Raw genomic sequence first — 12877 nt, 5'->3', positions numbered from 1 at the left:
AAGGTGCAATGTGGCTCAAATTGGTTCGCTGATGATGCGTCTGCATATACAGCACTAGCTAGAACAGTTTTCCGAAAACTGTTCACGTATCATACTCCAATGATTTTAAAATATACACTCGCATGTCCTCCTGCCAAAGTGTCAGGAGAAACTCAAAAGATAAAGGATAAATAAGGAGTAGCTATACATAATCAGCGGCTAAAGACGGTTGAGACTCTGAAATGGCTGTGTCTCTGCGCCCAAAAGTGAATGAACTAATTAAACAGCATCCGCACACGACGAAGCTAAAATAATCAGCACGAGTAGTCAAGCAGCAGAAATTACAGTCATGTGACACTTGCTTAAAAATAAGCAAATGGAACCAGACCTTAATTTCTGCTGCTTGACTACTCGTGCTGATTATTTTAGCTTCGTCGTGTGCGGATGCTGTTTAATTAGTTCATTCACTTTTGGGCGCAGAGACACAGCCATTTCAGAGTCTCAACCGTCTTTAGCCGCTGATTATGTATAGCTACTCCTTATTTATCCTTTATCTTTTGAGTTTCTCCTGACACTTTGGCAGGAGGACATGCGAGTGTATATTTTAAAATCATTGGAGTATGATACGTGAACAGTTTTCGGAAAACTGTTCTAGCTAGTGCTGTATATGCAGACGCATCATCAGCGAACCAATTTGAGCCACATTGCACCTTTTTGCCTTGCTAGTTCCTTTTGAAGTTCGTTGCCATGATTGTCATCTATCAATCTTCATCGCAGTTGGTTGCCAAAGAAAAGAAGAGATGATGATAAAAATGTTCCAGTTGACACAAACAGTAAGTAACAGTGTTGGTTGATTCCTTTTGCAACAAGTCATCGCTCCTGCCTATTTTTTTTTCTCTTATTGCCTTATTGCTGTGTGATAGATCGTTGTGCATTCGTCAGATCCTCTATGGAGCAATATCTTCAGGCTGCGTGTCATCTATCAATCTATCATCGCAGTTGGTAGCCATAGAAAAAGAAGAGATGATGATAAAAATGTTCCCTTTGACACAACAGTATAAGTAACAGTGTTGGTTGATTCCTTTTGCAACAAGTCGTCGCTCCTGCCTACTGTATTTTTTTTTCTCTTATTGTTGTGTGCTAGATCGTTGTGCATTGGTCGGATCCTCTTACCACTGAAGACCTGCAGCTATGGAGCATCTTCAGGCTTTGTGGACCTATTCGTGCCTTGAATATTCATGCAGAGTAGCAAACAGGTAAGGATAAGCTTTGTATGAAATGCATGCCCGAATGCCTATTTATCACGATACTGCACAGCAGCCAGATCATCTAGGCGTTTGTTGTCTGTCTAGGCACCCCGGTTAAACTGCAACCAGTGGAATGGAGATGCAGACAGGTACCATCAGGTTCCACAGAACCATGGCGTTGGCAGATACAATTCCGTTCCCCTACCAGCAAATTTGTCATCCTGCACAGCAAGAACTGCTGGTCTACATGCAAAACAAACGCAATTGAAAGTTGAAACTGCTGGTCTACATGCAGTACAAACGCAATTGAAACTGCTGCTGGGTTACATCCAGCACGAATGAATAGTTGCTGGTTTACATGCAGGTTATTTACATCCAGAACGCCACGGGGTACTGACAAACACGCCTAGAAACATTTTTAGGCATCTTGTAGTACCGAACCCGTCTGTGGCCAGTCGTTAGGTCTCCATCACTGCTGTACTCCAGAGAAAACGTCGTCAACCGAAGCATATAATCATCAGTTTTCTCTTGGTCCGTGTTCTCTTTTTCAAAGCTGTAAGGTCCCCCGTAACGGTCGTTGAAGACGTTGATCATGCACTCCACAAGGCAGATTTTGCTTTCGTGTCCCATGTAGACGAGGGTGGCACCTACGTGCGTCTCATCAGGGCCCATGGTGAACAGGTGATCCTCGGTATACTTCACGTCTGGGCGGCGCTGGGAAGTGGCGGCAGACGCCAAATCGCAGGAGCAGATGTGTCCAAGCTTCTCCCGATACAAAGAAAGGCCAATCCTTGGTGTTCAGCTCACCGTCAAAGTGACCACGGCCATGGAAAGGGAGTACCCACTCACCCTGGTGTTTGCACATGCGAAGGCTTCCTCCATCATCTGAAAGGTGAAAGCTGTAGGTGCACTCGGCAGCCACAAACCCAACGCTGACGAAGATGGTTCGTCCATCCGGGAAAACAGCGTGCGAGATGATATCCATGGAGTCGACAGGCACGTCCAGGGGATCGCTCCATGACAAGGCTACCCCGGTAGGGTGTTTCTTCACGCCAATGTCCAAGCACTGGATGGACAAGCACCCAAGTGTGACAAGTTTGTCGTTGCCAATGGGAAAGTAGACAGGCTTGGGTTGATCAGTGTGTCGAGGAACGAAGGCGAAGGTCTCTGCATGGACGTCGAAGCAGGAACCACCACTGTCAAGGCTTTTGCCTTCTTCGTTGGGATGCAAGCTCCAGATCTTGGATCCACTGGCAGTGAAGTAATAGGGCAACCCCCGCTGCGCCTGAAGGCGGAAGAAGGGAGGTGGCAGGCAGGTGGCGCCTCCCCGGGCAATGCCTTCAGGTATCAGGGCAGGGGCACGAGATGGCAAATCAACCTTGCGGAAGCTGTATCCACACTCCCAGTCATCAAAAATGAGATAGAGGTGCGGCTGCTGCATTGAGATCATTGCTTCTTCCTCGTCCATCGTCCCCCCTCGACATCCTGAGGACAAGACGCCTACTCGACGAATCCGATACCTTCCGAGGACCATTAACCCTGTAATTCGAATTCGAGTTCATTGTAAACAAGAATTAATTGCAAAAACTCGTACCGCAGCTAAAAGCGAAAAATCCTAAGATCCGACTGCAAAATCCTACTCATACCGCAACTAAAATCGACAAGATAAAGGCCGCGGAGCTGAAGGGAAAGACGGATCGAGACGGAGGGATTGGTCAGTTTAAAAACGCCCCAACGAAACCGTAGGAGGTTCGGATCCGGAGACTGGGGGACCCAATGGGCCGCTTGTGAGGAAACACATGTGGATGGTTCTAATGGGCCGATTGGTTCCAATGAGCAGACGGAGAAAGCGGAGATCCTCTTGCTTCCGGAATTTTTTTTATAAACTTCCAATGTTCGTGATTCATGCGAAAAAGTCTCAACCGTTCGATTTGCTTCTTCCTCACCCACTCGCCTCCACCGTGCCCGTGCTTCTTCCTTCGCCGCTGCCTGCTCTCAAACGTTCAATCCAGCCACCTACTCGGGTGTTAGGGTTAGGGCTTGGAGGAGGGGCTCTCGATGCTCGGCGGATTAGAAGGAGGCCTGGGGGTGGCTAGCATCCCCGGCGGCTTAGAAGTTTGATTTGTTTCCGACCATTGGATCGATCCAAAATTTGCTAAAATAAACTACCACGACATACCATCAACCCCATATGTTTAACGGTCCCGAAACACTCAGGTGAACAAACCCATTTTTTTCAATAGTGTTAAAGAAGAGGAACAAGAAGTATTCGAACAACGAAATTCGAGCATCGAGCTGCCGTAAAATGCTCAACTGGTCAATTATGGTTATGGCTTTGTTATATGCAATTTCTTTTCAACAAAAGCTCCTTAATAGCCTTTTCTTATAGAAGATAAGAGACAGACATGAATAAAAAGAAAAACATAGGAAAGGAACTGGAATACAGTGTCAAGATAGATGAAGGAGAGTTCTCTCTTGTGCGTGTGCTGGTGACACGATGCTGGTTGCTACAATACTTTCTTCTTTTCGACTCAAGCAGTGTTGTAGCCGCCGGTCCGTGCAACCAATTTTTTTCTTGGCTCATGGCCGTCCTTCTTTCTCAATGATCGGGCATCCATCTTAATTTGGATTCATCCTCTTTGTCCAATTGACCAATCCTTAACGTTAGACAGTCCATTCATAGAAGATTTTCCTCCAACGTGGTCTGGATATCTTATTTCCTCCAAACACAGTACACGTTCAGGAGAGGATCGAAATTGTTCAATCCTGCGTTCCAAACAGCATGAACAGTGGGCAAACCCGAGGAATCGTGATCCTGTACTCTTTTCTCCCCCTCCGCTCCGATCCAAAGTACGGCAACGCTAATGCCTCGCTGACAACCCGGGCGTACCCTCACCAACGTCTCGGATTGTCTCGCCCCTGCATCGAACGACCATGACCCCTCCCACCGCCTCACACCGCTCCGAGGCTCATCACTCATTAGATCCCCATCTTCCCTCGTCCGGTGCATACTCCTCCCTCTCTCCCGTTCCCCTCCAGATCCACCACCTCCTCGCCGCTCCTCTCCGCGGCCAAGGGCTAGAGGGTCTCGGGCTTCACCCGCCGCCGTGGCCGGGGACGCCAGGCCGGGAGGATGCTGACCAAGTTCGAGACGAAGAGCAACCGGGTGAAGGGCCTGAGCTTCCACCCGCGGCGGCCATGGATCCTGGCGAGCCTCCACAGCGGGGTGATCCAGATGTGGGACTACCGCATGGGCACCCTCCTCGACCGCTTCGACGAGCACGACGGGCCTGTCCGCGGCGTCCACTTCCACGCCACCCAGCCGCTCTTCGTCTCCGGAGGTAATCAGCTAGATCTCTCCTCGTCGTCGCTCGTCTGGTGCGTGATTCGTCATGACCGGCTATATTGTTGCGGCGCTTCGCACGTTTAGCCCAATTCCCTCACTCTCCCGGACAGGACGCGCCTGCGCGGGTTACGTTGATGTCTGTGCGATCCGTCGATTGTGTAATCGTGGGCGCTTGGGCTAGACTTGTTTATAAGTTCTGCTAGATTAGATCGTGTTTGCTAGGAAGTGTAGTGGTTAAGGAAATAACTGTTGGTACGATTGGTTGGTCAGATCTGGTGCTTGTTTTATCATCTGTGCTTACGATGATCTGCATGATAAATAGTTCCTTAGTACTTGAATTTTCATGCGACTATAGTCAGTGGATTCTATAGTATTTTGGAACATGAGGTACAATACTTGATGTCACAAATATTAAAGGCATTCTCATTTCCACATGCCAAAACTATAGAATTCAGACTAATGAAACTGTATCCTCTAGTGTGTTACCATTGTTACTTGTACAACTTTTAGACTTTGAGATGTCATGTTAAATTCATTCTAAGATTTTGGTTATTGTGATGCAATGCAGGTGATGATTATAAGATAAAGGTCTGGAATTACAAGACGCACCGCTGCCTCTTCACACTTCATGGGCACCTTGACTACATTCGCACTGTGCAATTCCATCATGAGTACCCATGGATCGTAAGTGCTAGTGATGATCAAACAATCCGGATCTGGAACTGGCAGTCACGCACCTGCGTAGCCGTGCTGACTGGGCATAACCACTATGTCATGTGTGCATCTTTCCATCCCAAAGAGGACTTGGTTGTATCAGCATCACTTGATCAGACTGTCCGCGTCTGGGATATCGGAGCTCTGAGGAAGAAGACAGTGTCACCTGCAGATGACATCCTCCGTCTCACCCAGATGAACACAGATCTATTTGGAGGTGTTGATGCTGTAGTGAAATATGTCTTGGAAGGCCATGATCGTGGTGTCAATTGGGCCTCATTTCATCCCTCTTTGCCACTCATTGTTTCTGGTGCAGATGACCGGCAAGTGAAGCTATGGAGAATGAATGGTAAGTGGTTTACGTTGCATGTGTTGTACCACTTTATCTTTGCATGTGGTTTTCTATTTGTGTGTAGCCGAACAATAACAGTTCGAGTATGTATGCTTTGATGTTTTCACATGATAGAATTACCTAATAGTATATGTTTCTAAACATGGTTCTTTTTTTTCCCCATTCTGCTCGATATATCTTGCCTCATAAAAATTTATACCATTTAGGTATGGCTTAATCGATATGTTGTAACCTGTTGCTAAATACCGGAGTCATGTCTCACAATTAGTAATTTCTTGCTTTGGATTTTTTATTTAAATATTGCATGTAAAGTGGCTTTTGATGGTGAAGTTTAGCACACAGAATTTTGTTACTCATTAGTAACTAAAAGCTATTACATTATTACAAAGGAAAATCTTTGAGATGTAATAATTTGTATTTGCCCTTTATTGCAGACACCAAGGCTTGGGAAGTTGATACTTTGAGGGGCCACATGAATAATGTGTCTTGCGTGATGTTCCATGCAAAGCAAGACATCATTGTGTCTAACTCAGAAGACAAAAGCATTCGCATTTGGGATGCCACAAAGAGAACTGGTATTCAAACATTTAGGCGGGAACACGACCGCTTTTGGATTCTTGCTGCTCACCCTGAAATGAATCTTCTTGCTGCTGGTCATGACAGTGGCATGATTGTGTTCAAACTAGAGAGGGAACGCCCGGCCTTCTGTGTTAGTGGTGACACTGTTTTCTATGTGAAGGATCGATTTCTCCGATTCTTTGAATACTCCACCCAGAAGGAAGTTCAAGTGGCTCCAATAAGAAGGCCCGGATCAGTTAGCTTGAACCAGTCACCAAGGACACTATCATACAGTCCAACCGAAAATGCTGTCTTGATCTGTTCAGATGCTGATGGGGGCTCATATGAACTCTACATTGTTCCCAAGGATTCAGCTGGCAGGTCTGATTATTTGCAAGAGGCAAAGAAGGGAGCTGGTGGTTCTGCTGTTTTTGTGGCGCGCAACAGGTTTGCAGTCCTTGAGAAGAGTAGCAATCAAGTTTTGGTGAAGAATCTTAAGAATGAAATTGTGAAGAAAAGCCCCCTTCCAATTGCGACTGATGCAATATACTATGCTGGGACCGGTAACTTGCTGTGCAAAGCTGAAGACCGGGTTGCCATCTTTGATCTTCAGCAAAGGCTAGTTCTTGGTGAGCTCCAGACGCCTGCTGTTAAATATGTTGCTTGGTCCACTGATATGGAATCTGTTGCACTGTTGAGCAAGCATGCAGTCGTTATAGCTAGCAAGAAGCTTGTCCATCGATGCACATTGCATGAAACCATCCGTGTGAAAAGTGGTGCCTGGGATGAGAATGGCGTGTTCATTTACACTACACTGAACCATATGAAGTACTGTCTTCCCAATGGAGACAGCGGGATCATAAAAACGCTTGATGTTCCTATTTACATAACAAGGGTTGTTGGGAACAATATTTTTTGCCTAGATCGTGATGGAAAGAACAAGCTGATTGCTGTTGATGCATCAGAGTACATTTTCAAGCTCGCTCTTCTCCGAAAACGCTATGACCATGTTATGAGTATGATTAAGAACTCCCAGCTATGTGGACAGGCTGTTATTTCTTATTTGCAGCAGAAAGGTTTTCCAGAAGTTGCTCTACATTTTGTGAAGGATGAGAAGACCAGATTTAACCTAGCTCTTGAGAGTGGTAACATTCAAATTGCAGTTGCTTCTGCAAAGGAGATTGATGACAAAGATCACTGGTACAGGCTGGGGATTGAGGCCCTGAGGCAAGGAAATGTTGGTATTGTGGAATATGCATACCAACGGACAAAGAATTTTGAGAGGCTTGCTTTTCTGTATCTTATTACTGGCTACTTGGACAAGGTAGGCTTCATGTGCAAAATTGCTGGTCAGAATAACAATTTGATGGGACAGTTCCACAATGCATTATATCTCGGGGATGCTAAGAAGCGAGTTGAGATCTTGGAGAATGCTGGGCAGCTACCACTTGCTTATGTTACTGCTGTCACTCATGGGCTCACTGAAATTGCCGAGAGGATTGCTGCTGAATTAGGCGAAAATGCTCCTTCTCTGCCTGAAGGAAAATCTCACTCGCTGCTGATCCCCCCTGCACCTCTTACAGCCTGTGGTGATTGGCCATTGCTGCGGGTGATGCGTGGAATTTTTGAAGGTGGACTGGATGCTACTGGAAGGGCAGAGCTTGAGGAAGATGATGAAGCTGCTGGTGCTGACTGGGGTGATGAAGACTTGGATATTATTGATGCAAGTGAGGTGGTGGCAAATGGTGGTGATAGTTTTGTTGAAGCTGAGGAGGGTGAACCAAATGAGGAGGATGGTGAGGAAGGTGGCTGGGACTTGGAAGATCTGGAACTTCCGCCTGAAACAGAGACTCCAAAAGCTGTTGGCAATGCTCGCTCTGCTGTATTTGTTGCTCCTACACCTGGCATTCCTGTCAGCCAAATTTGGACTCAGAGATCTTCTCTGGCTGGGGAGCATGCGGCTGCAGGGAACTTTGACACAGCTATGCGGTTGCTTAGCCGTCAGTTGGGTATCAAGAACTTCACTCCTCTAAAGCCCTTGTTTCTTGATTTGCACATGGGCAGTCACACATACCTACGTGCACTTGCTGCTGCTCCAGTTATATCAGTTGCTGTTGAGAAAGGATGGAATGAGTCTGCAAGTCCTAATGTGAGAGGCCCTCCTGCACTTGTTTTCAGCTTCTCACAATTGGAAGACAGACTCAAGGCTGCCTACAAAGCTACAACTGAGGGCAAGTTCCCAGAAGCACTGAGGCAGTTCCTTAACATCTTACATACCATTCCTGTTATTGTGGTGGACTCACGGAGAGAAGTTGATGAAGTGAAGGAATTAATTGAGATAGTGAAAGAGTATGTTCTTGGTCTGAAAATGGAGCTTAAGAGAAAGGAATTGAGGGATGATGTGACCCGTCAACAAGAGTTGGCTGCTTACTTCACTAATTGCAAGCTTCAGAGAGTTCATATGAGGCTTGTGCTTGCAAGCGCTATGGCTCTTTGCTTCAAGCAAAGAAACTATGCTACTGCAGCACACTTTGCAAGGATGCTTCTTGAGAACAGCCCTCAGGAGGCTCAAGCAAAGAAGGCTCGGCAGGTGATGCAAGCTTGCCAGGACAAGAATGATTCTCACCAACTGAACTATGACTTCAGAAATCCATTCGTTGTCTGTGGTGCTACATATGTTCCTATCTATCGTGGCCAAAAGGATGTTTCCTGCCCATACTGCGGATCCCGGTTTGTTCCTTCCATCGAAGGGCAGCTTTGTACCATATGTGAGCTTGCCACTGTTGGGGCAGATGCCTCAGGCCTCCTCTGCTCCCCGACACAGTTGAGATAGGCGATGGAAGCTACAGGCCCCTATATTCTTTCTAGTGTCTAAAAGTTCTAAATGTAAGACTTTATCATATATTTTATCAGGAACTTTACTGATTGTAAGGAATAAGTATTATACATGGTTTTATCTCGAGTTTTTCTTTTTCGTGTTTTCTTACCATAATTTTTGTTTGCCTAGAGACTGCTGTGATCACTTGCCATATGGCTTAGACTTTTGATCGACCTATGTAAGCTATGATATACATTGATGTATGCAAAGTTTCTTTCACACTTTAAAATTCCTTTTGGATGTCTCGGGTGCATTGAATATGTAATCTGGAGCTTATCTTTGCTTGATATGTTGGTTCTATGTGATATATATGTTGATTGCTGAAACACCTCAGCCTGCAAGAGTTTACCTGCTAGCTGGCTATTGGTTATTCAACTTGCTGCCTTCTCTTGATCTGCGTCAGGTGCTCTTCAGATCATCAGGTAAACATCGTGCAAGACCTGTTTGATGGCTCATCTGCGAGAAGCTGAGGCCAGAGCCGAGAGGGCCGTGTCCGCAGTCTACAGAAGAATCGAGTGCCATGAGCACAGCTGCCTTGCCTTTGATGTGTCCTTTGATGTGTTTTAACCCGATAAATGGGCGCTGCTGTTTTTTGGTAATTTTACTATCGTAAATATTTTCGTGTTGCATACTTCATCACATGTATATAATGGTATATACGGTTTATCTGCACTCCCCGGTTGGCAAATATTCTCTTGCTATGGTACGGTTTTTTCCTAACAGATTCTCGTGCAACGCTGCAGTTACGTTGTGTGTAACGGTGCTGTTCTGGAGCGCATGAACAGTTCTGGGTTTGTATCCCTGCATGCTGCTCTGCTGCTTGCCTAGCTAAAGAGCAGATGCATGCGAGAGAGGGTATGCAACGATCAAAGGCTAGGGATGAACCTGAGATTTTTCAAACGTGTCACTTGCATGAAGTTTCAGCTCAGCCGAACAAATTCCACAACTTTTACAAGGACTCGGATCTTGTTCCTTTCGGTCCCGGAGATCGGACACCACTCGAAAAGGACCTCGAGCGTTGCTTTCGGATCAGATAGCTTCTCAACAGAATAGAGATGGCAGGTCAAGGGAATCCGTATCCGATGGGCGAAAATGACTCGGGAAGATATTCAGGGAACGCATGCCACTCCATCCGTTCCCCCCATACTGCGCTTCTGTTCAGAGTTTCAGACAGGTCAATTAGATGCCGGGGAAGGTTAAAGTCCAAGCAAAGTTAAGGAACAACACGTCCTCCAGAAAAACTCAACCGAGCACGATGAGTGAACCGGCAGAAACATTGAAGATGACGCGAAACCAGCCTGCCAGTGCAGCCAAAATTCCCAACAAACTCCGTTATTTTCAAGGCTGCCGAGACTAAAGGTGTGGTTGGATACCCCTGCTAAACTTTAGCACCTATTACATCGGATGTTTGGATACTAAGTGGATGTTTGGTTCCTCAAGCTAAAGTTTAGTCCGTGTCACATCGAATATTTGAAGGCTAATTAGAAGGATTAAATATGAGTTAATTATAAAACTAATTGCACAGATGGAGGCTAAACGTAGAGACGAATCTATTAAGCCTAATTAATTCATAATTAGCAAATGGTTACTGTAGTAGCACATTGTCAAATCATGGACTAATTAGGTTTAATGGATTCGTCTTGCCGTTTAGCCTCCATCTGTGTAATGAGTTTTGTAAATAGTCTATATTTAATACTTCTAATTAGTATCTAAACATTCGATGGGATAGGGGCTAAAGTCTACGGGAGGAACCAAACACCCCCTAATTAGGAGTATTAAACATAGTCTAATTACAAAACTAATTGCACAGATGGAGTCTAATTCGCGAGATGAATCTATTAAGCCTAATTAGTCCATGATTTGACAATGTGGTGCTACAGTAACCATTTGCTAATGATGGATTAATTAGCCTTAATAGATTCGTCTCGCGAATTAGACTCCATATGTGCAATTAGTTTTATAATTAGCTTATATTTAGTCCTCCTAATTAGCATCCGAACATCCGACGTAACCCTGCTAAAGTTTAACGTCTTGTATCCAAACACCCCCTGATCTACTCGAGTCAAGTGAGATTTGTTTGTTTGACAGATCATAATCTTGAGCTAACTACACGTGAACAGCACACCCAGTAGCAGCGACTTGCGTAGCTGACAAGCATCAGAACGTGTCAGGCTCACTTGCACAGGCACCTACCAAACTAAAAAGTGCCCAAGTCTTCTGTGCAACAACCTTCTGCGGCTGCATTGGTTGTGCCACCATGAAACCTAGGACTGGCCAGTGTCTGTGTGTCACCATCGCCCGGAACTGACACAGGATCATCGGATCCGGTGGGGGCAGTCCATCGGCTCATCCTGTCACACCGACGCTTCTCTACATCAGCAGATCACACGCGTTTCATCCAACACAATCGCTGGATCATCTGTGTGAGTTGTGACAGCAGACATGATGGACTGATCCTGTTCATCGATCCATGACTGCAACAGCAAACTGCAAATTACAAACATCAACGAATTCATCATCGTTCCTAACGAGGCCACAGATCGAAGCAGGCTGATTTCAATCTCGTAGACGCATATTCCATGAATCACTGCAATTCTTGGCTGGCTGAGCTAAACAAAATCAGATGGATCATCACGGAGAAGACAAAAGATTGGCAAATGAAACGATCAGACTAACTGCATTGCATTGCGCGCGCGACAAGGAGACACAAGATACACCGCCGGAGGCGAAACCCTCCGACCACTGCCAATAGCAGTAAGGTAGCAACACCACGAACCACGACACACCGCCGGCCACCCGCCGCCGTCGCCCTGCGTCCACTCAGACTCCTGCCGCCCCTACACGCTCCCGGAATTAGACAACACACGCGAACTGAGAAGAAGAAACCCCACATCAGACAACAGCTGGAACAAGGGCAAAATGTTAGCTAGCGCCTGCACCCACGCCGCCCCCGGCCTGCCGGCAAGAGGGGTCCTCGCATCACACGAAGCCCACCTCGGCGAACTGCGGGCGCGCCGCCTTGGCCGTCGTCGGCGCGCCGGGGCGCGGGCGCGGCGCCATCCCTTCAGGGAGCGGGTTCTTGCGCGGGCGGCCGCGCGGCCGCGGGATCTTGGGCGGCGCGTGCGGGTCCCGCGGCTTGGGCGGGCGGCCGCGCCGGCGGGGTGCGGCGGCGGCAGCTCCAGGCGCGCCGACGGGGCCGGGGCCGGCGGCGGGGAAGCCCGGGGGCCGCACCTTCGGGGGCCTTCCGCGCCCGCGCTTAGCGGGCGGCTGTGGCAGAGGCTCCGGCGCCTCCTCCTCGTCGGCGCAGTCGTCGTCCTCGTCGTCAGCTGGTGACTCCGGCGCCAGCGGGGCCGGCGGCGGAGGCGGAGGCGGGGGCAGCGCGTACTTTCCCCCCGCGACGGCAACGAGCTCCCCGGCGGCGGACATGCGGGAGAGGTGCGCGGCGACGAGGGCCGGGTGCGAGGCCGGCAGGTCGCCGCGGGCCTCCGCCTCGATGCGGCGCGCGATGGCGGCCTGGCTGGAGCCGTTCTCCTCCGCGAGCGCGGCGATCGCCGCGACGATCATCTGCAGGGGCCACGGCACGGTCACGGGTCAGTCAATTGGGCAGATCGGCGCAGATCTGGCGGAAAAAAGGAACGGAGCAGGGGAGAGGCAGGGGTTCGGAGGCTCGCCTCGGGGTAGGAGGGGGGCACGAGGTCGGAGGCGGCGGGGGGCGAGCCACCGCCGCCACTGGAAGTGGGAGTGGCCATGCCTGCCACGGCCGCCTTGGCTGCTGGCTGTCGCTTCCTCTCCCTCCCTCGGCG

At 48.1% G+C, this 12877-nt stretch overlaps 2 protein-coding genes across 2 annotated transcripts; one reads left to right on the top strand and one right to left on the bottom strand.

The window, feature by feature from the left end:
• Positions 1-4205: 4205 nt before the first annotated feature.
• LOC101759451 (coatomer subunit alpha-3) lies at positions 4206-9316 on the top strand. Its single transcript, XM_004981947.2, has 3 exons — positions 4206-4567; positions 5141-5635; positions 6073-9316. Exons 1-3 carry the CDS (start codon positions 4360-4362, stop codon positions 9027-9029), a joined length of 3660 nt encoding a protein of 1219 aa, XP_004982004.1. The 5' UTR covers positions 4206-4359; the 3' UTR covers positions 9030-9316.
• A 2408-nt stretch (positions 9317-11724) lies between these two features.
• LOC101759047 (HMG-Y-related protein A) lies at positions 11725-12871 on the bottom strand. Its single transcript, XM_004981946.2, has 2 exons — positions 12746-12871; positions 11725-12638 (listed from the first exon to the last, which is right to left on the bottom strand). The coding sequence occupies exons 1-2, from the start codon at positions 12821-12823 to the stop codon at positions 12054-12056; spliced, it is 663 nt and encodes a 220-aa protein (XP_004982003.1). The 5' UTR covers positions 12824-12871; the 3' UTR covers positions 11725-12053.
• Positions 12872-12877: the final 6 nt, after the last annotated feature.

This window comes from Setaria italica, chromosome IX (assembly GCF_000263155.2).
Source record: "Setaria italica strain Yugu1 chromosome IX, Setaria_italica_v2.0, whole genome shotgun sequence".
NCBI lineage: Eukaryota > Viridiplantae > Streptophyta > Magnoliopsida > Poales > Poaceae > Setaria > Setaria italica.
This window is presented reverse-complemented; position numbering and strand designations above follow the sequence as displayed.

What these genes read in the sequence shown, in the direction of transcription:
- LOC101759451 (XM_004981947.2), top strand. Translation starts at nt 4,360, where the DNA reads ATGCTGACCAAGTTCGAGACGAAGAGCAACCGGGTGAAGGGCCTGAGC. An exon ending in GCCGCTCTTCGTCTCCGGAG is followed by an intron (nt 4,568 to 5,140) that starts GTAATCAGCTAG and finishes GATGCAATGCAG; the next exon opens with GTGATGATTATAAGATAAAG. An exon ending in GAAGCTATGGAGAATGAATG is followed by an intron (nt 5,636 to 6,072) that starts GTAAGTGGTTTA and finishes CCTTTATTGCAG; the next exon opens with ACACCAAGGCTTGGGAAGTT.
- LOC101759047 (XM_004981946.2), bottom strand. Translation starts at nt 12,823, where the DNA reads ATGGCCACTCCCACTTCCAGTGGCGGCGGTGGCTCGCCCCCCGCCGCC. An exon ending in TGCCCCCCTCCTACCCCGAG is followed by an intron (nt 12,639 to 12,745) that starts GCGAGCCTCCGA and finishes TGGCCCCTGCAG; the next exon opens with ATGATCGTCGCGGCGATCGC.